We start from the raw sequence: 25509 nt of genomic DNA, 5'->3' as shown, positions 1-25509 counted from the left end.
CACTGGCACAAAAAGGCGTAAGACCCTCCATTAAGAATGACCCCATGGCACTATCTTCCATCAAACTTTACAGTTTTCACAATGCAGTTCTGGAATTTTCCAAACTTAGTCCATCAGAATACAAGGTAGCATGCTTTGTCACTCCACAGAACACATTTCCAGTGTTTCAGACTCCAGTAGTGGTATGGTTTACACCACTCTATCTGGCGATTGGCAGTGTGCTTCATCATCTACAGTTTGCATACACTTTTTGGCCATGGAAAGCCATAGCATGAAGCTGTTGCTGCATAATTGTTGTGCTAATATTAATGACAGAAGAGATTGGGATCTATGTTCTGCAGCTATTAAGTTAGCAGAACATTGGTGGCTCTTACGTACTATGTGCCTCAGCATTCGTTTTGTAACTTTGTGTGGTCTACAACTTTGGGACCAAGTTGCTGTGGTTACTAAATGTTTACCTGTTTCAATAATGCACTCATAGTTGATCATGGAATAATGTGGACCTTGGACACCACAGATGATGGCAATCAGTAAGTATTTTAAAACCATCTTCATTCTTCACTATTCTAACATTTATACAAGTTTTCGGAATACAAAAAATAATAGGAGTGCTTATTTAATGAAGAAGTAGTATGAGAACTGACAAGTATTACACACATAATGATGAAAGTGGTGTTATGTTAAAGATTTGCTAAAAGTATAAATACTGTACATATATTATATAATATAAATGTCTTTTTTAGCATTTGTGCATATTAGACTTTGATAGATTCATCAAGCCAAAAATGTCACTTTGTTTGCTTTGTGGCCTTAATGGAAAAAATAATACTAATGTGCTTCTAAGCCCTTCACGGCATTGGGATTTTCCGATTTTGCATTCTAGTTTTTTGCTCCCCTTCGTCCCAGAGGATGACTTTTTAATTTTACATCAATATGGTCATGTGAGGGCTTTTTTTTATTTTACACTAGTTTGCATTTTTGAATGACACCATTTATTGGACCATATCGTGTATTGGAAAGCGAGAAAAGATTGAAATTGCGGTGAAATTGCAAAAAAAATGTGCAATTCCACAATTGTTTTTTGTTTTATTTTTTACTGCTTTTTTATTTACACTTGACAAAATATTATGGGAGAGAGTCACCTGATGCTCTCTCCGCCATCATTAATTTCAACTATATCAGCATCTATGATGCTGATACAGTTGAATGCATGATGCAGAGGGGGAGAAGCTGGCACTGACTCACTGGCCTCATAGAGGCAGCGTGATGTCATCAGCAGCAGGTCACGTGTTGGGGCCCCGTGGAAGAGTAGGGGCCAGAGGCTAACGCCCCTAATGCCCGCCCTAGATATACCTATATATCATAGGTCATGAAGGGGTTAAAGCTATATGAATCTTTTTATATCATTGTTTCAGAAGTTCAAAGCTTCTGCTAATATGCGAAGTTCTCAAATAACAGAGAGTGGCCTTTCCTTTTCTATGCAGATAATGTATATATAGTGACTGTCCGACTCAAAATTATTAGCTAAGCCAACCCTCTTTTCAGTCATGGCTTCTTCAGAAAAAGAAAGGAGTTGGATGAATTCTCTCTGCAAAAATGCACCTAAACAGAAGCTCCGAACTCCTGGGACATCATGATGAGTGCTAAGATCAGATGATCCGTTGAGTTTAAAAAATCACGGTTAGTTTATTTTACATTTGATGAACAGTGATTATCTTTTTCTGTTGTTGGACATCTCCATTAAGCTTTGAAACACTTTTTTTCTGAAAGTTAGTAGAGATCAAAATCCCCCCCCCCCAAAATCTAAATGTGTTTGAATTTCAGTCATAGTTGCCAACTATTCATACATTCAAACTGTTTACAGTTCGATAGTTGTTGCTGAGTTCCACTAACTAGTAGGAGTTCAGGCATAATACCCTGTCACCAATTTAGACCTGACTAAATGCCCATATTCAAATTAGACAAATCACAGCCGATATTACCAATATTGAAGGGTTCGGCTGACAGTCTAATATGCATGGGAGTGCCAGCTAATTAATTGTCAAGGAAGATATATACTGATGTCAGGGGTGAACACCGGAGAGATCACACAGATCTCACTGCTGCCACCAATTTGAGAAGAGATGCAGCTCGCTGCCTCCAGTCGTCAGGACAAAAACAAATGACTGACAAGTGATAGACACCATGGTGGCTATTACCACTAGAAAGCTGGTTATTAGGGAAAACACAGTAAGCGTATAGTATATACACGTCTGATTCAAAGCATGGAATATATAAATATATATGTATATATATTATTTTTTAATACGATCACAGTCAACTCCACAATAATAAAAAGAAGTGCTAGTTGCCAGCACCAATCATTTATACTGGCCAATTTTACACACATGACATATAGCACATGGTTCAGTGGTGCGGTTTACAAAACAAGAGTAATGGAGCTATTAAATGTGTTTATTAAAAATATACAAAGAATATACAAAATGGGAACAAAACAATACAGTATATACAATCATGTGTAATAAAAGGGATAGCAAAAGAAACGTGCTAAACCTGTGTCCTTACAGGACTGACCACTCACAGAAATCCAAACTCTGATTTTTATTAGATCAATGTTACGCCCCACTTACCACCCCTTGGTGATCTCATATGGGGGCTAGTTGTGGAATGTGTTAGATCTTTTAGAATTTTATGAGATCCCCAACTTTCAGGATTTCTTGACCCTTGAAGGACCAAGGAGGGAGATATAGTTGTCATTAGGGTTGAGCGACTTTTCCTTTTTTGAGGTCGAGTCGGGTTTCGCGAAACCCGACTTTCTCAAAAGTCGAGTGAAATCGCCCGATCTTCTTGAAAAGTCGGAGTTGGGGGATAGGCCGAAACACGAAACCCAATGCAAGTCAATGGGAAATCTCTGTATTTTTATATTTACTTCAGCGCGATATAGCAGAAAATCCGGTAATTCAATTGCCGGCTTTTCATTTCTCCTTCCAAAACCCGACATGATATGAGACATGGTTTACATACAGTAAACCATGTCATATCCTTCTTTTTTTGCATATTCCACGCTACTAATGTTAGTAGTGTGTATGTGCAAAATTTCGGCACTGTAAGCTATTAAATTTAAAGGGACTCTGTCACCTGAATTTGGCGGGACTGGTTTTGGGTCATATGGGCGGAGTTTTCGGGTGTTTGATTCACCCTTTCCTTACCCTTCCTTACCCGTTGGCTGCATGCTGACTGCAATATTGGATTGAAGTTCATTCTCTGTCCTCCATAGTACACGCCTGCACAAGGCAATCTTGCCTTGTGCAGGCATGTACTATGGAGGACAGAGAATGAACTTCAATCCAATATTGCAGCCAGCATGCAGCCAGCGGGTAAGGAAAGGGTGAATCAAACACCCGAAAACTCCACCCATATGACCCAAAACCAGTCCCGCCAAATTCAGGTGACAGAGTCCCTTTAAGGGTTAAATCGCGGAAAAAATTGGCGTGGGCTCCCGCACAATTTTCTCCACCAGAGTGGTAAAGCCAGTGACTGAGGGCAGATATTAATAGCCTGGAGAGGGTCCACGGTTATTGGCCCCCCCTGGCTAAAAACATCTGCCCCCAGCCACCCCAGAAAAGGCACATCTGGAAGATGCGCATCTTCTGGCACTTGGCCACTCTCTTCCCACTCCCGTGTAGCGGTGGAATATGGGGTAATGAAGGGTTAATGTCACCTTGCTATTGCAAGGTGACATTAAGCCAGATTAATAAAGGAGAGGTGTCAATTATGACACCTATCCATTATTAATCCAATTGTATGAAATGGTTAAAAAAAACACACACAATATTGCAAATTATTTTGCTCTCGAGCTTCTGGCTGCATGTTTCCCCACAGAGCGGGCTAAGGTGGGATTTATTGTGTCTCTCCTGTCGGACAGGGCGTTGGAGTGGGCTACACCGCTGTGGGAGCATGGCGATCATGTGGTGCAGAATGCTCTGTTGTTTCTGAGCACTCTGAAACAGGTCTTTTTAGGACCTCGTGTCACCCATGATTCGGCGCTCCAACTGTTGGCATTAACTCAGGGCTCATCCTTGGTCAGCCATTTTGCCGTTCACTTTCGCACACTAGCATCTGAGCTGACGTGGTCGGATAAAGCTCTTATTCTGATATTTTGGAGGGGGCTGGCTGACCACGTGAAGGATGCTCTGGCCACTAGGGAGATTCCAGCCACACTGGAGGAGTTAATAGCAGTGGCCACTCGTATTGACCTCTGTTTTCACGAGCGGAGGTTGGAGCGAGCCCAGTGTAGGCAGAGGTCTCGGCTGGCTCCTACCTTCGCCAAACCTTTGGAATCTCCAGTCCAGGCCCCTGAGTCCCATGAGCCTATGGTAGTGTCACGAGCGGGATCTAAGTCCCAGACCGCTCGTGCACTCCAGGTTTGTCATGTTTGCCAGCAGTCAGGACATCTTGCCACCAGATGTCCCCAGCGGTCGAGGAAATGTCAGCGTCTAGTGGTAGTAGGTGGAGGTACACTAGACATGGCGACATTTGCCTCCAAATTGTCCTATAAGGGGACAATTACTATAGGCTCATTTTCCCACTCGGTAGAGCTCTGCATGGATTCTGGGGCGGAGGGCAATTTTATGTCATCTGCCTTCGCTCAATGTCACGCAATTCCTCTGGTAATGTTAGCTCAACCAGTGACCGTACGAGTGATAAATGGGTCGACACTGCTCTCACAGATAACACACCAGACCATCCCTTTCACTCTGTCCATGTTGCCATCTCATCAGGAGATTATATCTCTGCTTGTCATTCCTGAGAGAATTGACGAGGTCCTGTTGGGGATGCCTTGGCTACGGTACCACTCTCCTCATGTTGAGTGGTCCGCAGGCAGAATTTTGGGATGGGGTGAATCTTGTGGGGGTAGATGTCAGAGGGAATGTGTTCAGGTTGCTACTACTGAGGTACCCGCAGATCTATCCTCTCTCCCCAAGCAATATTGGTCCTATGCAGACGTGTTCTCCAAAAGAGCTGCGGAGACCCTTCCCCCCTCACCGCCCATATGACTGTCCTATTGACCTCTTGCCTGGTGCTGAGCCTCCCCGGGGTCGAGTCTATCCGTTATCTCTCCCGAACACAGAGGCAATGTCACAGTACATCAAGGAAAATTTGGCAAGAGGATTCATTAGGAAGTCAGTGTCACCTGCAGGGGCTGAGTTCTTCTTCGTTCAGAAGAAGAATGGGGAACTACGTCCATGCATAGATTACAGGGGTCTTAATGCCATCACCGTTAAGAATAAGTATCTTTTGCCCCTGATATCTGAGCTCTTTGATAGGCTTCAGGGAACAAGGGTATTTACAAAATTATATCTGCGGGGTGCTTACAACCTGATTTGCATCTGTGAGGGGGACGAATAGAAGACGGCTTTTAACACCAGGGATGGGCACTATGAATATCTGGTGATGCCCTTGGGGCTCTGTAATGCCCCAGCTATTTTCCAAGACTTTGTGAATGACATCTTCCGGGATATGCTCTCCACCTCGGTCGTAGTCTATCTGGATGATATTCTCATCTACTCTCCAGATATTGACTCCCACCGGAGAGATGTTTGCAAAGTCTTCAACCTCCTATGGGCAAACTCCCTCTATGCCAAGTTGGAGAAGTGTGTGTTCGAGCATGAGTCCATACCTTTCCTAGGCTACTGTATATCATCTCCGCCCAGGGATTGGCTATGGATCCTGCCAAACTACAGGTTGTGATGACTGGCAGGAACCCCATTCTCTTAAAGCGGTGCAGCGCTTATGGGGTTCATTAATTACTATCGCCAGTTCATTCCACACTTCTCAACTTTGGTAGCTCCCTTGGTTGCCCTCACCAAGAAGGGAGCAAATCCCAAATTGTGGTCTGAGGAGGTCTCCAAGGCCTTTCTCTCCATTAAGTCTCACTTTGCTAGCGCTCCCATCCTACATCGTCCCGATGTAGATAAGCCATTTATAATGAAGGTGGATGCCTCATCTGTTGGTGCTGGAGCAGTTCTTTTCCAAAAGGATGCTCAAGGTCAGAAGCATCCTTGCTTCTTCTTTTCTAAGACCTTCTTACTAACAGAGAGGAATTATTCCATCGGGGACAGGGAGTTGCTAGCCATGAAGTTGGCCTTCTCGGAGTGGAGACATCTCTTGAAGGGAGCTCGTTTTCCCTTCCAAGTCTTCACAGATCACAAAAATTTGGTGTACCTGCAGACAGTCCAGCGGTTAAATTCTCGCCAGGCCAGATGGTCCTTGTTCTTCTCCCAGTTTCATTTCACCCTTCATTTTCTTTCCGGGGAGAACATTCATGCCGACGCTCTCTCTCGCTCTGTTGTATCATCTGTGGAGGAGAAAGAGGAGCCTCGGCTTATTGTCCCCACCGAGAGCCTGAGAACTGTGGCCCCGGTTTCACTAGAGTCTGTGCCTCTGGGCAAGACTTTTGTACCATCCAGTTTGCGTCCAGAGGTTCTCTCTTGGGCACATTCGTCCAGGGTGGGTGAACATTTTGGGTCCAAAAGGACATCTGAGTTACTGGCGAGGACATACTGGTGGCCGCATATGGCTCGTGATGTCGCAGACTATGTTCGGGCGTGTGTCTCTTGCGCCAAGAACAAGTCTCCTCGGCAATGGCCAGCTGGGTTGCTTTACCCCCTGCCGGTGGCGGACAGGCCCTGGGAGATGGTCGGGATGGACTTTGTGGTGGGCTTACCCAAGTCTCGTAGCTGCACCATTATCTTGGTGGTCACCGACCATTTTTCCAAAATGGTTCATTTGGTGCCTCTTCCACGGCTACCTTCTGCACGGGTTCTGGCAGCATTGTTCATCAGGCATATCTTTCGCCTACACGGTATGCTGGACAAAATTGTCAGTGACCGGGGTCACCAGTTTGCATCTCGATTCTGGAGAGAGCTTTGTCATCTACTCAGTTTTGAGTTGAATCTCTCTTCGGCATATCATCCCGAGACGAATGGGTTGGTTGAGAGGGCCAACCGGACCCTGGTCACATATTTACAACATTTTGTTTCTGCCAGGCAGGATGAATGGGCATCCTTGCTACCGTGGGCAGAGTTTGCGCTTAACAACAATGTAGCCGACTCCACCGGTCAGACTCCATTCCTCCTAAATTACGGCCAGCATCCGCGTGTCCCTGTGCCCATGCCTGTCTTCCACTGACTCCAGGGTGGCAAACTGGGCTGTGGAGGCACGGGACATTTGGGACCGCACTCAGAATGCCATTCGGGCCTCCAAGGAGAGAATGAGGCCCTCCGCCGATTCACATCAGTGCCCCGCTTCGACTTTTGCTCCTAGGGACTTGGTGTGGCTCTCCGCCCGTAACATCAGGCTGATCGTTGACTCAACTAAGTTTGCACCTCGCTACTTGGGTCCCTTAAAGGTCCTCAAACAGGTTAATCCTGTGGCCTACCGTCTGGCCCTTCCTCCACGCCTGGGTATCACCGACACCTTTCATGTGTCCCTCTTGAAGCCCCTATACATGTCCCGGTTTTCCGAATCATCTGCCGGGACATCGGGTTTGTCTATGGACGATTACGAGGTTAACGCTATTTTGGGGTGCAAGGTGGTACGTGGCAAAAAATTCTATTTGGTGGATTGGAAGGATTATGGCCCAGAAGACAGGTCCTGGGAGACTGCTGAACACATTCGAGCTCCACAGCTAATTGCGGCCTTTGAGCGTAGCGAGGTCCAAGGGGGGGGGCCCTAGAAGGGGTGGTAATGTTAGGTGTCGAGTTCTCGCTTCTGCACAGAGGGAATCTCGAACCATCTCCGCTGCAGTCCCCCATTCTTCTCAAGCCGCAGTGGAGTCTGCTCAGTGGAGACGTCGGTCCCAGCGTCTAGCTCAGGCTAATACTGGACAACTGGTTACTACTGCCCTTCCAGGCTCTGTTCTTGTAGCCAGCAATGTTCAGCAGCGAGCAGGTCTTTCTGGGACTAAGTCCAGATTTTCCCTTTTCTGAGCATGCCCACGGGATGACCTCCCATTGGAGGTCGGTGGTCACATGCTCAGATACTGCAGCAGATTCCATTGGTCCTTAATTGGAAGGTCCTGAAGGTGGTAAACTTTTGTGGCAGCTTCCCATTGATCCTTTATTGGAAGGTCCTGAACGTGCTGCAGCTATATAAGCTTTGCATGACCGCACGGCCATGCGCTAGTATACAATTGTTATCGTGTGTGTGTTGATGAGTGCAAGTCTTTCCTTAAAAAACCCATCCCTTGTGTATGACTGTTCGCGTAAGGTGTATGGCTGCAATCTAGCGCCCGGCTGAACTCACAGCTTTAACGCATGAAACAGCGTCTAACTGCTGTGACCACCAGTGCAGCGCCATCCGCTATTAGAGCACTTACCTTACCCAAGTCTGGGTGGTTTGTGGCGTCCGCTAGTGTGGCACAGCATGCACTTCTGTGCATATTAGTTACTCTGATACCCCAATTGTGGTGTCGATCGCAAGAGGTCTACACTAACTCTAATCCTGTGTCCTGGGATAGAGTTCTGTGGTTCCTTACTTGCGCTTTCTGTGCGGTACCGCGACCCTTTGACTTAACAGGGATCGCTTTCTTCATACAGGGTGAAGTTAACCCATGTGTGTATCCTCATTGTACTGCCATATCGTCCGTCATTACTTAGCAGCAGGTTCCATCTCTGCACGGTGGACCCTGGGCTGCGAACGCACCTTATTGTATCAATTTAATTATTTGGTGCACTCCGCTAGCCCTAACAATAACTCTCTGATTTAAGGGAATAAATATTTAAAAATTGCTAATTTTTTACATTTTTGCCAAATTTCAGTTTTTTTAACAAATAAAGTCAAATCATACTGAATTTTTTTTTACTACTATCATGACATACAATATATCACGAAAATACAATCTCAGAATCAGTGGTATACGTTGAAGCTTTCATAGTTATAACCTCATAAAGTGACAGTGGTCAGAATTGTAATATTTGGCTTGGTCATTCAAGTCAAAACTGGCTCAGTTATAAAGGGGTTAAAAGAAAAGTTTTTCTAAATATATAGCTCGTGTTTCATAAATTAGCTTATGTCAGAATTCTGGCATAAAACTCTTAACATGTCATAAAAGTTCTGTGCACCTTGAAGTTGTAAAAATATTTTGTGACTTTTGGTGTTAAAAACCAGCTACAGTCAGCTCCATCAACTTTATAAATCTTTGTAAAGTAGCTGGGGCAAGAAGGGACTTAGTGAAGTCCACCTGACAAAATCATCAAAATTTATGCCACAAAAGCAGTATAAATGATACCAGAAATGTAAGACAATTACTAGCTGGAGTAACATTTCTGGCAGAGGTGTACAGCAGTTTTAAGAAACAACTAATTCATTAGGAAGCACGTTTCTTAATGCGTTTGACACATCGTATTCCATTACTGCCTACATTAACGCCTTCCTGACCTTGTGATTTTCCATTTTTGCGTTTTCATTTTTTGCTCCCCTTGTTTCAAGAGCCATACCTTTTTTATTTGTCTGTCACCATAGCTATATGAAGGCTTGTTTTTCGCAGGACAAGTTATAGTTTTGAATTACATCATTTATTTTATCTTGTGATGCACTGGAAAGTTGGACAAAAATTACATGTGCATCGAAACTGCAAAAAAAGTGCAGTTCCACAATTGTTTTGGTTTGGGTTTTTTTATTTATCATGTTCACTATATACTAAAATTTACCTGGCAATAATTTATTTTATATTTTCATCGATCAGACTTTAACAAACTCAGCAATTCTAAATATATGCAATTTTTATTGGGTTGTTTTAATTGGGCAAAAAAAGTTTTTTATTTATTTATTTTTTATTTTTTCCATAATTTTAAAAACCCAGTTGTTATCACTGCAGCCTTGCCCAAAGACATACTGATGTGGAATTTATATTGTGAGACACAGTGGGGACAATGATGTCAATGTTTGTAAAGCGCTGTGGAATTAATATTGCTCCATAGGATTGAGTAAAGTTAAATACATAAATAAATAGAAATCACCGTCATGCATGGCCATTTCTCAATTTCTGGCGTTGTAAGATGGGGCATTAGAGACCCAGTGGTAGTGGTCCTATGAACATTCCTCCATAAATAAAGTTGCAATACAATCAGTCAAGCTGTCATTGGTGAGTAAGTGTCTTATTGAATTTTTGCTGTAAAAAGCACTAGAATTAGGGATATTTTATGGGAGTTTTTTTTATTAAACCTTTTGTTCTTTTACTATTGATGAAGCAACATAACTTTTGCACATTTCAGTTTTTCATGACATCTGACTCTTCCGATCTGTGGTATTCTCAGCACTGGGACCTTCACTGATCAAAACATTTGATATGTCATTATTACAAGTCAAACTCCGTTAAACAATAGCTAAACTTTAAAATTTGACTGTGACACAGAATTTATCTAAACACATCTACAACCCCAATTCCTAATCAAAGTTTTGATCCTGAGTAGGGTTAGGCTACTTTCACACTAGCGTCGTGCACTGCACGTCGCTATGCATCGTTTTGTAGAAAAAACGTATCCTGCAAAAGTGCTTGCATGATGCGTTTTTTCTCCGTTGACTTGCATTAGCATCGCATTGCGACGCTTTGCCACATGTTGCAACCGTAGTGCAACGGTTGCACCATGTTGTGGTGGACCGTCAGCTGCAAAAAACATTACATGTAACGTTTTTTGCTGCTGACGGTCCGCCATTTCCGACCGCGCATGCGCGGCCGGAACTCCACCCCCACCTCCCCGCACCTCACAATGGGGCAGCGGATGCGCTGGAAAAATGCATCCGCTGCCCTATTGTGCGGCGCATTCACTGCTAGCGTCGGTACGCCGGCCCGACGCACTGCGATGGGCCGAGTATGACGCTAGTGTGAAAGTAGCCTAAGTGTGCAATGATTTGGATATCTCTTAAAGTGATATTTTTTTCACAATAGAACATAAATCAGAAGGTTAAAGTTACACATTTTTCCATTTCTTTAAAAAAATTAACTCGTTTGAAAATTGATGGCAGCAACACATCACAAAAAAGTTGGGCCTGGACTAAGTCTATCAATATGTAGCATCCCCTCTTCTTTTTGCAACAATCTCTAAATGTCTGGGAGGTGAGGAGACCAATTTCTGGACTTTTGGGACAGGAATGCTGTTGCATTCTTGTTTGATGTAAGATTTTCACTGCTCCACAGTTCTGGGTCTTCTTTGCAGTATTGTTCCTTTCATATTACACAAAATGTTTTCTATTGGTGAAAAGTCAATGCTGCAGGCTGCCAGTTCATCTCCTGAACTCTTTTTCTGCGAAGTCTTGCTGTTGTGATGGATGCGGTAAGTGATTTAGCATTGTCTTGTTGAAATATAAAATAATGCTGAGTTGGACATCTGGATGGGGTCACTGATATTGATTTTCAAGATGTGTAAGCACCCCATGCCATCAGAGATGCATGCTTTAGAACACGTGAGATGATAACAAGCTGGATGGTCCCTTTCATTTTGATTAAACAGGACTCAGCATAAATGAGGAAAATCTATTCCTAACTATTCTTAATTATGCCTTTGTTCAGTAAGTCAATGGACCTGAACCATTGTTTCATGTGAGACTGTCTGGTGCCCCTTTCTGTATAATAATTTGTGGAATGTCTGCTCATGGATTGGATTCATATTAGACATGCTTTGGCATGATAGAGTGCAACCTTTTCTTGTATATTATATATGGAGGTAGCTGCTCCTGGTATGCACCTATTCACACTAGTTTGGATGTGCCAGTCGTTTTTCTGTCATTTCTATGTTAGCTTACTGACTGAGCACTCCTCCCTTCACCATGTGGTCTTTAATTACATCTAATCACACTTGGTTCCGGCCAACCCATATGTAGGCTTTGCTGAAAGAGGTGTCCACATTCACCCAAGCATACAGACATTAGCCTTCGGTAAGTGTTCACATTTGGACAGGGAGGTCAGGGACCCATCAGATTAATCAGACCACCTTGATGATGGTTGATGGGCTCACACTATTTGGCCAAATCCTGTGCAAAGCGTCTCTCAAATATTTTCCCTAATGTTCAAAAGCCATTTTGCTATTCATATTTCATGTATTTCATATTAGACATGCTTTGGCACGATAGAGTGCAACCTTTTTTTGTATATTGCTCATGGATTGCATCAGCCCTCTTCGGTGTACTAGACTGCATCATTTGGAGAATAATTATGCTGTCTAATTGAATTAGATCTCAATGAGGAAACAGCCAGAATTATCTCCTTCCAATCCTGTGGGACACAATGCCTTGAAATTTGATTTGAGGGATAGAAAAAGTTGCCTTCTCCTCTCAGCGGTATGGCTCTATGGGTCTTTAGCTTAAAGGATTATGGTTCCAGCTGGTTAATTACAGAACTGCTCCATTGCTCATTACTGAGCACACATAGTAGTGTGGATAACCTAGGTTTGGACAATCCAGTCACCTGATCACATACCTTGCTGTGCTCTGTCAGCTTCCTAAGCTTGCTGCTATGTCCTCTCAGTGGGTGCCTGCCAAAAATGGGGGGCTGCTAGTTGGTGTAGTTGGCCCAGGAGGCCCAGAAACTTGCGAGGTTCTAACCCCTGATCAGCTATCAGTAGGTTGCGACTGTGTCGTTTGCACCATCTTGTGTCCTTGCTGGGAACGTACTATATGCCGCCAACTATTGGTGTCCAAATAAAGTTTTCCCAGAAGGTGGTAACCTCACTCTTTGCTGTCTGAGTAGTGTTCTGCACACAGGGAAGGAGTATGGGCATTCAGTGGACTGAGCCCTGGCCCATGTGGTGTTTCTGGATGAGGGTGATTTATGGCTTCCTTTTTACACGATAGAGTTTTTACTTGCATTTGTGGATTGCACAGTGAAATGTGTTCACAGACAATGAATTCTGGAACTATTTCTGAGCCCATGCAATGATGTGCATGAATGAATCATGCCTGTTTTAATGTTATGATGCCTGTGGGTTTGTAGATAACGAGCATCCAATACCAACTGTTGGCCTTGCCCCTTGGATTTTTCCAGAATCACTGAATCTTTCCATGGTGCTGTGCACTGTAGACAGTAGATTATTAAAATTATTTTTTATTTTTACGCTGAGGAACTTTTTTTTAAATTGCTCCATTATTTCCATATACAGTTGTTTGCAGAGTGGTTAGTCTTCAGTCATCTTTGCTTCTGAGATACTCTGCCACTCTGCCTCTCTAACTTTTCATGCAGAGTTATATGACTGAACATTTGACCCTTCAGATGTTTTTCATTTCTTATCTAGCCTTTTGTTTACCCTTTCCCAACATTTTTGAAATGTGTTGCTGCCATCAATTTCTAAGTGACTTTAATGTCCTCAAATCAAATGGGAAAATGTCTACCTTTCAACTTCCGATCTGTGCTCTACATTCTGCTGTGATTAAAATATGGCTATAAGAAATTTCCAAATCGTTCCATTCATGTTTTCTTTACATGTTTCTCAGGGTCTTGACTTTTTTGGAATTGGGTGGTATATTCTATTCTAAAAAGTTGTGTATCTAAATCTTACACAATGGACTTGATTATAGACACCTGCTCAAAGCAAAATTAAGTTGGTGGCCGGCCTGGATCTCAGTAATAGTTCAACTTGTATTCACTTATTTCAATAAGTGTATCCGCATATAAACACTTATTATTATGTACCTGCTGCTGAAATAATAATAACAGTTAAATGATAAAAAGTCAAGACACTTGTTGAAAATAAAGAGGAAAAATGCTAAATACAAATATTCCTTCCTATGTTAGCAAGTTAGTGGTCTCCTTTTTCATACTTGCAAGGAGTTATTATTTATTATAGGTGTAATTAGGAATATTATAGGTGAACAGCATTCCGGTATACAGTCTGTGACCGTGAAACACATGCACCATCCAGCAAGCTCAGTGTGATTGGCTCTAAAGAAGAGTAAACAATAGATGCGCAATGGGCTATAATGTTGCCACTTTCATGTATAAATGTGCACATGATAGCATATACTAGGACATCACTTTTTTTTGTTAGTATTACATGGCAAACAACATTCAGTGAGAAGGTTTTTGCATCACCAGCAGACGTCATACCTGAGATAATATATTATCAAACAGAAGCTCTTGGCACACTACTCTACAAAGAAAAACAAATGTAATGGATTGAATACAAATTAATATTCAAAATAAGTCAGCATTTCTAAACTAAAATAAATAAAAACATCATATAAAAGTATTATATTTTATGCTTTACATATAGTGTCATATATCCCACAGTGCCTTACAGACTTAATCATTGATGCTAACATTGGGGCTCATAATCTAAATTATCAGTATGTCTTTGGAATTTCGGAGGAAACCGATGAGAACACAGGGAGGCATAGTGGGATTTGAACCCAGGACCCCAGAACTGCAAAACAACAGTGCAAGCCACTGAGCCACCATGTTGCCCATCAAATCAGTCCAACATTTTGGCATTTACCTAGTATTGCTAAGAGAAGGTTGGGGGCTTCATGATCGTGTTACAAAATTTTGAAGTTTACAGATCTTGTGTTAAAACCGAAAAACTTTCAAAGTTGCTTTCATACTGATTTTTTGATTATTATTTAGAAGATAAAGCTACTGCCACATTTTCCACTTTTAGACACTCTTTATAATGGTTCAATAGCCAAAGACTCAATACTTCATCATTTTTCAATTTGTAACATGATATTGATAAATGTAATTATTGCTATTTGACTTATAACGATGAGCAAATCTAGGATTCCAGAAATATAGATGCTATTGATTCCTATAGGAAAGTAAAAAAAGCTAATGTTTCTTATGTAGAGCAAACCTTCCACTCCACTGAATCTTTTTCCCAATAACTGATAATACAGATATATGTTTACATACACTTCAGCCAATTTCTGGAGCCATAAATAAAGATCAAATCTTGAATCTTTAATCTTTTGAAATAAATGGACAAGATCTGCTGCTCATCTCCCAGTGGGAAGTCACAACAAAGTCTCAGGTATCTATTAGCAGTTGAATTCCATTCAGCAAATAAGCTCAATGTAATAAATATTTTTTCTCTTTAGGTCACTGAGTGAACTCTATGGATACATGTTGTAAATTCCTCTAACACAACCGGGCAACAGCATATAGAAATTCTCCGAAGAACATCTCAACCCAAATCCAATACCAACAGACTAGGTCCAGGGAGAATGTAACCGTCCCAAAACCAAAACATAAGTGGTAGAACATCTCTAAAATCAAGTTAACAATAATTTCTTAAACACTTACTGTAAAAAAACTTCTTGAATGATACATAAATACAGGGGATAACCAAATAAAAGGTCATACAAATATGGTGATGCCAAACTATTTCACTGAAGAAGCAGAACCCTCTTTCCCTGAGTAGTTCTCAATACCATTTTTTATAGATAGAAATTATAATTGATATTTTATTACACAAAATCGTGTCATAATACATATTACGTATTAATGCATCAACCCTCCTAAGCTGTCTATATGGCAAGCAAGTCATAGAAAGTTCAATAAAATGATACCTTGACAGCTCATTTATGTATAAGGAAAATATGGATTTCTCTGGAATAAGACATCGGATCGCAGATACCAAGGTATCATTTTATTCATCTTTCTATGACCTATTTGGCCATATAGATGGCTTAGCAGGGTTCATCCGACTGACAGATTCCCATTAAAGAAAAATATGTAGCTCTGTTTTATTAATGGCACTAAAAGTTTCCACTATTTTATTATTCTCATAGATTGAAAACTCTCATAGATTGTAAGCTTGCGAGCAGGGCGCTCATTCCTCTTGGTATCTGTTTTGATCTATATGTTTATTGTTGTGCTGTAATATCTATTGTCTGTACAAGTCCCCTCTATAATGTAATGTGCTGTGGAATATGGTGGTGCTATAGAAATAAAATTATTATTATTATTTAGTGTTATTTTGGTTTAACTTTGTTAGCAATCTACCGCTTATTACTACTTACATTTTGGTTTTATTAGTCTATAATGATGCAGTTATTTTTTAATATTTGCAATTTAATTTTGTATCTTCTTTTTTTTCCTTTTGAGATCAGGGCTTGTTTTTATGCAGGACTAGTAGCTTTGTAAGACAAAATTCATTTTATTGCATAACAATGTACTAGCATGAGAAAAATAATTAAAATATGGTGAAATGGTGAAAACAAATTCCGTGATTTTTTATGTCAGTACCATTCTGTGTCACCAATGCATGTAAACTTTGTCTAAAGTTGTTGGTTCAAAAAGGAAACCTTGGGAAGACTTTGTCTTGACTACTCCACCTGCAAGGTGCTCGCCATTTAACCCTTCTAAAAGGGCCACAGGGTTGTATTTAGAGAGTAGCTGCTGGACATCGATGCAAACTTAAGGCAAGAGTAATCAAACAAGCTGGATCAGTAACTGGAGTTACAGAACCAGGTAAAGACACCAGACTCAAAAACATAATCAGATAACATGAGATCAAACAAAAGTCAGACCCGCCAGGTTAAAAGTCAGGATTGGTGTATGACCAAACTATGTAATGATCTAGCTATGTCAGACAGGTGACAAAGCAGATAAAGAGGACCATATGTACTCATTCCCTAAACAGTAACTGACAATTCTTAGTAGATTACCCAATGTTTGAATAGGGTGTGGTAAAATCCCATAGGTCATAGATGGGAGTAGGTTATGCCTGCTGAGCAGCTGGAGAGCCACACACTTTTACAACAAGGCGCTACAAGGCACAGCCACACGAGTATTCTTATCTGACCTGTGCCACCAAAAGATACTGTTAATGATGCTTTGTCCATTAGTGACTGCAGACAGGATGTGGTGGAACCTGGTATCAGAAGCAGACTTCACTGGATCAGGTGTCACACCGTTCTGTCTGTATCTGTTTTTTGGCGTGACAATGCATGTCTTTGCTTTAACCCTTTGCTCCTTTCCCCCTGATTGAGCTGGGATACTGTTGGCTGTTATCTGTATGGATCCTTCTCTGTTCCCTGCTTTGCTGCGTAGCCGTACATGGGTGGTTAGGTCTTTGCTCTGCTGCATGGCCATCCGCCTGTGTGGTCCCTGGTTGCCGCTGTAGAAGCTATCCCAGGATTGCGAGGTCATTTGCAGCTGGTGCATAACTTTCCACATGTGTCAGGGAGTGCAGTCACAGCCAGGTGCCCTAAGCCACAGTTCCTGCACTGATTGTGCTGTAATGGCTTCTGTTTGTGCTAAGAGCGTGTGCGGCCACAACTCCCCTGCTTTTATCAGGGTTAATGTATGTACTTCAAATGCTGTCCCCAGCCAACTGCTGAGGGGCAGCTCCTATATAAAGTTCCCCTGCCCTATGGGTGGGGCCTGAGCTACTCACAAAGCTCCTGAAATTTGCTATGTGTGTTTGTGTTCCTGCACCTCTCCTGTCTATGTTTTGGTATCAAAGTTCTTGCATTGATTCCTATTTTGTTCTATTTTGGTGCCTGTCCTGGAGGCGGTATATCCAGGCCCTAATCCTTGATCCTGTACCTGTCCTGATGTAACTGATGCCCTGGGCTGACATACCAGTGTCCCAGCTGATGACCTGGGCTGCCACGTAAGTGTCCCAGATGTCTATCCAGTATTCCTGATGTCCTGATGCCCTGCCTGTGTCCTGATGCCCTGATACCCAGCCTGTGTCCTGATGTCCTGATGCCCTGCCTATGTCGTGATGTCCTGATGCCCTGCCTGTGTCCTGATGTCCTGATGTCCTTGCTGTGTCCAGATGTCCTGATGTTCTGTCTGTACACTGATGTCTTGCCTGCATCCTGATGACCTCGTGTACCCTGATGTCCTGCCTGTGTCTTGTTGTCCCGCCTATGTGTGCCTCAGTGATCCGTTGGTACCTTGGGGTCCACTGGGTGATACCCTTCTGGGAGGTGTGGAATCGGGAGCCTGGTATAGTCATGTTTGGTTTATGTACTGTGTGACTTTACTTTAGTAAATTTCACTTTCTCTATACCTGAAGTTGCGCAGTGTAATCAAATCCTACGTGTCTCTTTCCTTGTCCACATGCTCAGCTGCCACAAAACCCCGGTCTCTGCCCTCCCCTTGGTTGTGGTAGGCCCGGATTCTCCTCTGCGGTACAAAGGGTCTGTATGGCGTTCCTGGCGGACTTGCGCCCCATGCCATTGTAGTCTGTTGGCGTGTGGGGCATCTATGGGCTGGGCCGCATCAGCGGCTGCAGCTGACCATTACATCAGGTACAGGTAAGGATACAAAATTGCTGTGTTGGCTGTGTTGTACAGCTAGAACATGCCTTTAAGAATAACCCTCATAGCTTGCTAATGCTATAAAAATTAAACTTAGAAAACAATAATTGGAATAACACTTTTTTATAATATTTCAACCCACTGGAAAATCGGTTAAGGCATAGAAATAAAATTTACATTTTGATTGCTTAGTTGTTGCTAAGGTCTCTGAATGAGAAGGGAGTTCAGTGCTAAATGAATTTGCTATTTGATCCAACAGACATAATCACTGACGATAAATGTCATCTGACAATGTGCGAGTGTTGCGTAAAGAAGCGAATGCAAGCACCTCGACTCTCCCTAGCCAATGTATACGTAAGTGTCCTAACTACTCCATTAGCAGATGTTGGGGAAATGAATTCAACATGCCCAGTATTCTGTTTTCTTGGGAGAGAAGCCACTGGCTCTATTTTTGTAATATGTACTGCTGATTAGTTAATGAGTTTTATAAACTAAGGAACTAAGGTCATTCTTCCTTCTCTTGTTTACATATTGCCATTACCATTCTAGTTTTTCCCACAGAGTGTACAGAAGATTTGATTTCAATGAAACTTGGAGCCATATGGCCTTAAAATGGATGTTTTATAAATTATTATTTGAAGCTCTGTGCAAAAGTTTGAGTCAGGTGTGGAAAAAAGGGTAGAAAGTATGAATCCTTTCAAAAATAGAAGTGTTAAAGAGTGTTAGGCGTCAAGATCCCACCGCTGCATAGGAGGGATCTCAAGCCATGTATTCTGCGGTCTCCCATTATTTCTCAGCCACAGAAAATCCTGCTCAGCAGAGATGTCAGTCCCAGCATCTTGCACAGGCTAATGCTGTGTGTCTGGTTGCTGCTGCCTCTCCAGGTCCAGCTATAGCAACCAGCATTAGTCAGCTGTGAGCAGACGCTCCTTGGCTTTTGGCCTTCGGAGCATGCCCGTGAGATGACCACTCATTGGTGGGCTGAGGTCACATGCCCAGGTCCTCAAGCAGCTCAGATTGGTCGATTAGCAAGGTCCTGGAAGACTGCAGCTTTAAAAGGATTGCACTGCCGTGCACTAGCATATTCTGAAATTGTGGTGTTTGTGCAAGCATGTAGGTGTCTGGTGCCAGCTCCTAATGATCCCCTACCATTTATTTGTGAATTTATTTGGGAGTCTGGAGTAAAGACACTGCTGAGTAGTTTCTTGTGCCACACCGTGTGAACACATTGCACCAATCCCATAGCTAGCATCTGTTAGTGATATTCGCCAGTGTGCCGCCGCATGCACTTGTGAATCTAAGCGATTAGGGCGCACAGCCGTATAGACCAAATAAAGAATACTGAGGGTGCAAAACAACAGTAATAAAAACTGAACAAGTAAACCAAGAAGAAAAAGTATTACTGCACAGGAGCTGCACACCATCAAATAAGTAAATAACAAAAGATAAACATAGACTGATTTTATTATCAGTCTATGTTTATCTTTTGTTATTTACTTATTTGATGGTGTGCAGCTCCTGTGCAGTAATACTTTTTCTTCTTGGATTACTTGCCGCATGCACTTGTTGCACTAAATCTCTGCAGTTAGCGTCAGTTAAGGCATCGCCAGTGCGACGCCACACGCATAATGGGTCTAGACAGACTCTTAGCCCGTGTCCTAGGGGCTGAGTCTAATGACTTCACTTGCCCCTAATCTGCTGTGCCCTGTGACAGCTAACAGGGTACGGTGCTCTTATATTAATTTATAGAGGCTCTGTGAGGCAACAGAGTTCACTGTAGTTCCCACCGGGTAACGGTTAACCCGCATGTGTTTGGTGCTGTACTGCCATAAGCTGTCCACGTTTACTGAGCAGCAGTTACCTTCTCTGCACTGTGGACCCAGGTTGCAACCGCACCTTATCTTTATATGTTATTTGGTGGAGTCCGCCAACCCTAACAAAGAGAACTTGTCATGTCATTAGTAAAATATAAAGTGTCCCAAGAGTGGTGTTATTGATGTGATATATATCACTAACACGTTTTTTCCATTAAAATTACGGCTGTAATTTTTATTTTAAAAAAATCACTTTATATAGTTATATCTTACCTGCGCGTTTAGTCATATTTATTGTGCTTCATGACATTGAGTCTGTGTTGTCCCCGCTCACACAATTTGAATTATGCTCTTGGGGTTGCGCAGACGTCACTGTAAATCCCACTATTGCGCAGTGTTTATTGCTTTGCGGCGCTTGCGCCATGTCTATTGGGGACCCGTGCTTGTGTAATGTCCATTGGCGATCTGTGTGATGAGCATGCATGCTCACACAGTGAGTGAAGCTGGAAACTAAATCCAACTTCAGTGTGCATGCGAGGGGAGCACATGCGCAGATCATCGATAGACAATGCGCCAGCGCGGGTCAATAATTACATATTGAACAAACGCTGTTCCCTCAATAGACACTGCGCAAGCTCTGCAAAACAATAAACACTGCACATGCGTGGGCTTTACAGAGACCTTGGCACAAGCCAGGGAACATAATTAGAATGGCGCGGGTAAGGACAACCCTTGTTGAATGCAATAAAGCACACCCCTATGACTAAACGAGCAGATTAGATATAACTATATAAAGTGCTTTTTTTATAAGAATTACAGCCGTGATTTTAATAGGAAAAAAACATGCTAGTGATGCACATTGCACCACTAACACCGCACTGATGACACTTTAGATGCTACAAGTGACATGAAAGGTTCTATTTAATAGTTCATTTTTATCAATTAGCAAATAGCCAAAGTGAATGAACAAAAAGGAAATCTAAATTCAATTATTGTTAGGTGTGAAGGTGTGAACACCACTCCTTGACTTTAAAATAGCATCAAATCTGTATGAGATGGTTTAATGAATCCTGCATTGAGCAGGGGTTGGACACGATGATCCTGGTGGTCCTTCCAACTCTAACTTTCTATGATTCTATGAAGCATGAATTCTTCTAGGTACATGTGCACCAAGTAGATAATTCTTCTAGGTATACGTTTGCACAGTAGATAATTAACCAGCATGCAATGCATCTAATTGGCTCCAGATGCATTCTGCAGCGGGACAATGACCCCACACATACAACCAATGTCATTAAGGTATCTTTTAAGGTCGGGGTTAGACTAGCGTATGGCATCCGATGCAAAAGCATCAGGATGCGAGACGCTAATGACCCTTGGCTCCTGCTCTGCTGCGATAAGAAACCGAATGTGATGCGTCTGAGCTCCGAGCCTCTCGCACAGAGAGGATTGGAGCACAGCTGCGGTGTAGACAGAGAAATTATTAATTTCTCCATCTCCTCCATTGCCGGGGTCAGCATATATCGCACATCACTTGGATGATATCCGAGTGATGTGTTTGTCTCATGTAAGCCTATGGGTGGGAGTGAGCCGGGACTTGGCCGAGTGTCGGTGACAATCGCAGCATGCTGCGATTTCACTCGCACCTACAATACAGACAAGAAAAAACGTGATCCGAGTTTTCCCATAGATTAATACTGGTCAGAGTACTTTGCAATTTTTTATCGCATAGCACTTGTCCGTATTATGCCCTATTGTGACTCTGGCCTAAAATTGTAAAGAGGAACATGGCATCCTGAAATTTATGTTATGTCCCTGAAAAAGCACTAATCTCAACATCATCAAATGCTGTCTGAAAAGACAAAAGAATTTGCACAAGCGATATCCACAAAAGATGTGGGGTCAGTTCTCCAAAGTCAACAATGGAGATAAGCAAATTTGTTCAGAAATGATAGCCGAATATGAATTTTCCATATTTGTGCTGTATTGGTACCCTATTCGAGCTGAATTTATGTTTGAAGATCGGGTCCGAACATATTCGCTGATTTCAACTCCCATTGACTCTAATGACGTTCGCTGTGTCCGGCGAACATAGCAAATTCAATAATCGCTGCCGATCGTAATCTGAACCGAATTTTCAAACATTTGCTCAACTCTAAGCAATAAACTTCCTGCTAAGTTCCTTCAAAAACTGTGTGCAAGTGTACCTAGAAGAATTTATACTTTTTGCTGTCTGAAGGCAAAGGGCGTTTATATCAAATATTGATTTGCTGAAGATTTTATTTTGCTCATAAACTTTCCATTTTGTTAATTGATAAAAATTGATAACAGTTTTGAAAACCTTCTTACTTTGTACCATTTTTTCACTCCTTCTTATAATGTTTGCACAGTGCTGTATAGAAACCCAACCTTCTATTAAAAACAGAATGACTATAACATGTATATTTATGCAAAAACAGCAAAGAGAAATATACTTTTCAATGTATTCTGAATTCAGTTTATTAATTAAGAATGCATAGTCACCGAGCTCTCCATTTGTCAATTGGACTTTACCTGTTAATAAAATCTATTTTCTACTTACTAGCAGCCCTACGGGGTTAAACATGCAGTATAAGACAATATTTTCTAGGGAGGACTTAATGAATATCATTATCTTTGAGGTAATTACATTTTTAGCTATTAAAATCACATGACTATTTAGTTTATAGGAGTAAATTGAGTTACGCCGCCGATCCAATACATCTAGCAGAGAACCCACAGAACTATTACTTGTGGAAATATTCCGAGAAATCATTTGTATAATAGACACTTGTCTGTGATATAAAAAAATAAGTGTATGCTGTCAGCAAAGTCAACTATTTTCTAGCAATACGTAAATGAGAAAATATGTCTAACAAACGTAAAAAATACATTTTAGACTGTGGTGGTAATATTAAATAAAATGTGCTTTTGAATAAAGCGCACAGAAAAATCAATTGAGCGGCTGGATCAAATTTTACTTCTGTAACTGAAAACTTTTTTTCTTACCCATTATGCGCAATTTCATGATTGCTGTACAATATTTTTCAAAGATTATCGACAATGTGCATAAAATGCGTTCTGCTTTTTCTATAATGAAATTTTGATCACTTCTTCAATGTATTTTAAATCAGTTTCTCACTGCTGAGATGTAATTGTTATTTCAGAAATAAAATGACGAGAGAACTTAATCCTATTGAAGTCCATTTCATTGTAGTCCTACATGTTCTTCATATTTTTATGTTTTCATTACAACGCATACTGTGGATATGTAGGCAGCCAATCTTATACGTTTTAGATTTTATCTTCTTGATTTATTATGCAATGAATTAAAATAAATTCTCTGACCTCAACATTACTGTACACTACCATTATTCAGTTAACCCAAGCCTACCTACTCCAGTACAGCATAAGTAAGTTCCTGTGGGAAATCAGTACAATGCCGTTATAACATTCCCGACAAAATTAATTACAGCTCTCTACTTTACATACAATACATACATGCTAGCCACCTTAGGGAGAGACCCAAGTTGGGCTAAATGTAGGGGTGGAAAGAGATGATTTGCATAGCTCCGCCTACTGCAAAGGATTCTGGGTAAACCTGCTATTCTTTGTATTATGCTGCTTGCAAGTACTTTCCGTTTCAGGAAAGCATCCACTATGTATTTCCTTTGAGTAGAGGGCTTTTCGGTCTCTTTCGTCCCGCTACATTTAGCCCAACTTGGGTCTCTCCCTAAGGTGGCTAGCATGTATGTATCGCTTGCTCACCGAGCCCCACTCCATACAGCCAACCAATTCCAGCCCTGTGCTGATGAGGGCCTAAAGCCCTAAACACGTGTCCACAGGTAGGAATTGGTTGGCTGTGTAAATTTAGAAACTAATCCGCAGCATTGCACGCTTGGCGGTTCCAAGCGCTGTGGATTAGACAGGGGTGGAAAGAGATGATTTGCATAGCTCCGCCTACTGCAAAGGATTCTGGGTAAACCTGCTATTCTTTGTATTATGCTGCTTGCAAGTACTTTCCGTTTCAGGAAAGCATCCACTATGTATTTCCTTTGAGTAGAGGGCTTTTCGGTCTCTTTCGTCCCGCTACATTTAGCCCAACTTGGGTCTCTCCCTAAGGTGGCTAGCATGTATGTATCGCTTGCTCACCGAGCCCCACTCCATACAGCCAACCAATTCCAGCCCTGTGCTGATGAGGGCCTAAAGCCCTAAACACGTGTCCACAGGTAGGAATTGGTTGGCTGTGTAAATTTAGAAACTAATCCGCAGCATTGCACGCTTGGCGGTTCCAAGCGCTGTGGATTAGACAGGGGTGGAAAGAGATGATTTGCATAGCTCCGCCTACTGCAAAGGATTCTGGGTAAACCTGCTATTCTTTGTATTATGCTGCTTGCAAGTACTTTCCGTTTCAGGAAAGCATCCACTATATACTTTACATACAAGACATTTTCCAGCTTTTACCATTGTGTCCAGTGGTAGATTAAATATCACCACAATGTAGAACACTTTTAAACGTGGAAATTTTAGTAATCACCTAACCTGCAGCTTTGGGCTACCATGATTCTGTGTAATAGATAATTGGTCCATTGTGCAAGATAGTGAATGTTTCTAACGGCTCTTTCAGAACAGTGTATAATCGGCCCGTGTGCTGTCCACGTACAAAATGGGTAACTTTCAGACTAATCAATGGACCAATGCAGGTCAATCTAGTAGTTCACATGAACGATTTTATACACGGACTGACCGATATTTGCACATCATTAATGTGTCTATCGGTCCTGTGATTGCTGTAATTCCACCGTTCTGTATCGGCGTTGCAATTTCAATGTTGATGAATGTTCCCCCTCTCTTTCTATCTCTCTATTAATTTAGTTTATTTATTTTTACTTACAGATATTGGGGGAATATGTTTAAAAAATGGAAATGCATGCGCAATGCATGAGTTTTGCACTTTTTACTTTACATTTTTGATTACAACAAATGACCACTAGAATACATTTTAAATTGTGTTCCCCTTTTTTACACAATTATTTTTATATACAGGATACATATTTTTTTCTCAATAGAGAGAGGACTGGAAGCAATGATTCAGACTGGACTGACAGCAGCTTCCTTTTTTATTATATTTCTTTACCTTTTCATTTATTTTGTTATTTTTTTATATATATATATATATGTATATATATATATATATATGTAGCTCTCTCTATATATAACTATCTATATATAGAGAGATATATATCTATATCTATGTATATATATTCATACATATACATATATATATACATAGATATATATACTGTATATACAGCTAATGAAATAAGTATTGAACAAATCATGAATTTTATAAGTAAATATATTTCTAAAGGTGCAATTGACATGACATTCTCACCACATGTTTGTAACAACT

The 25509-nt window shown here is 41.6% G+C and overlaps 1 protein-coding gene across 13 annotated transcripts in view; it reads right to left on the bottom strand.

Annotated features, from left to right (window-relative positions):
- The window catches only part of RBFOX1 (RNA binding fox-1 homolog 1), a 974878-nt gene that overhangs the window by 101195 nt on the left and 848174 nt on the right, over window positions 1-25509 (bottom strand). The window contains exon 11 of one of the 13 annotated variants that reach the window (XM_069733987.1): window positions 14101-14144. The exons of the other annotated variants lie outside the window; for them this stretch is intronic. Coding sequence (XP_069590088.1) covers window positions 14118-14144 — 27 coding nt within the window. The 3' untranslated portion in view covers window positions 14101-14117. Of the gene's footprint in view, window positions 1-14100; window positions 14145-25509 lie in introns of those variants that run through there. 13 annotated transcript variants of the gene reach the window in all.

The sequence above is a fragment of the Ranitomeya imitator genome, chromosome 7 (genome assembly GCF_032444005.1).
Source record: "Ranitomeya imitator isolate aRanImi1 chromosome 7, aRanImi1.pri, whole genome shotgun sequence".
Classification (NCBI taxonomy): Eukaryota; Metazoa; Chordata; class Amphibia; order Anura; family Dendrobatidae; genus Ranitomeya; species Ranitomeya imitator.
Note: the sequence above shows the minus strand (reverse complement) of the source record. Positions and strands in the feature narration are given on the sequence as shown.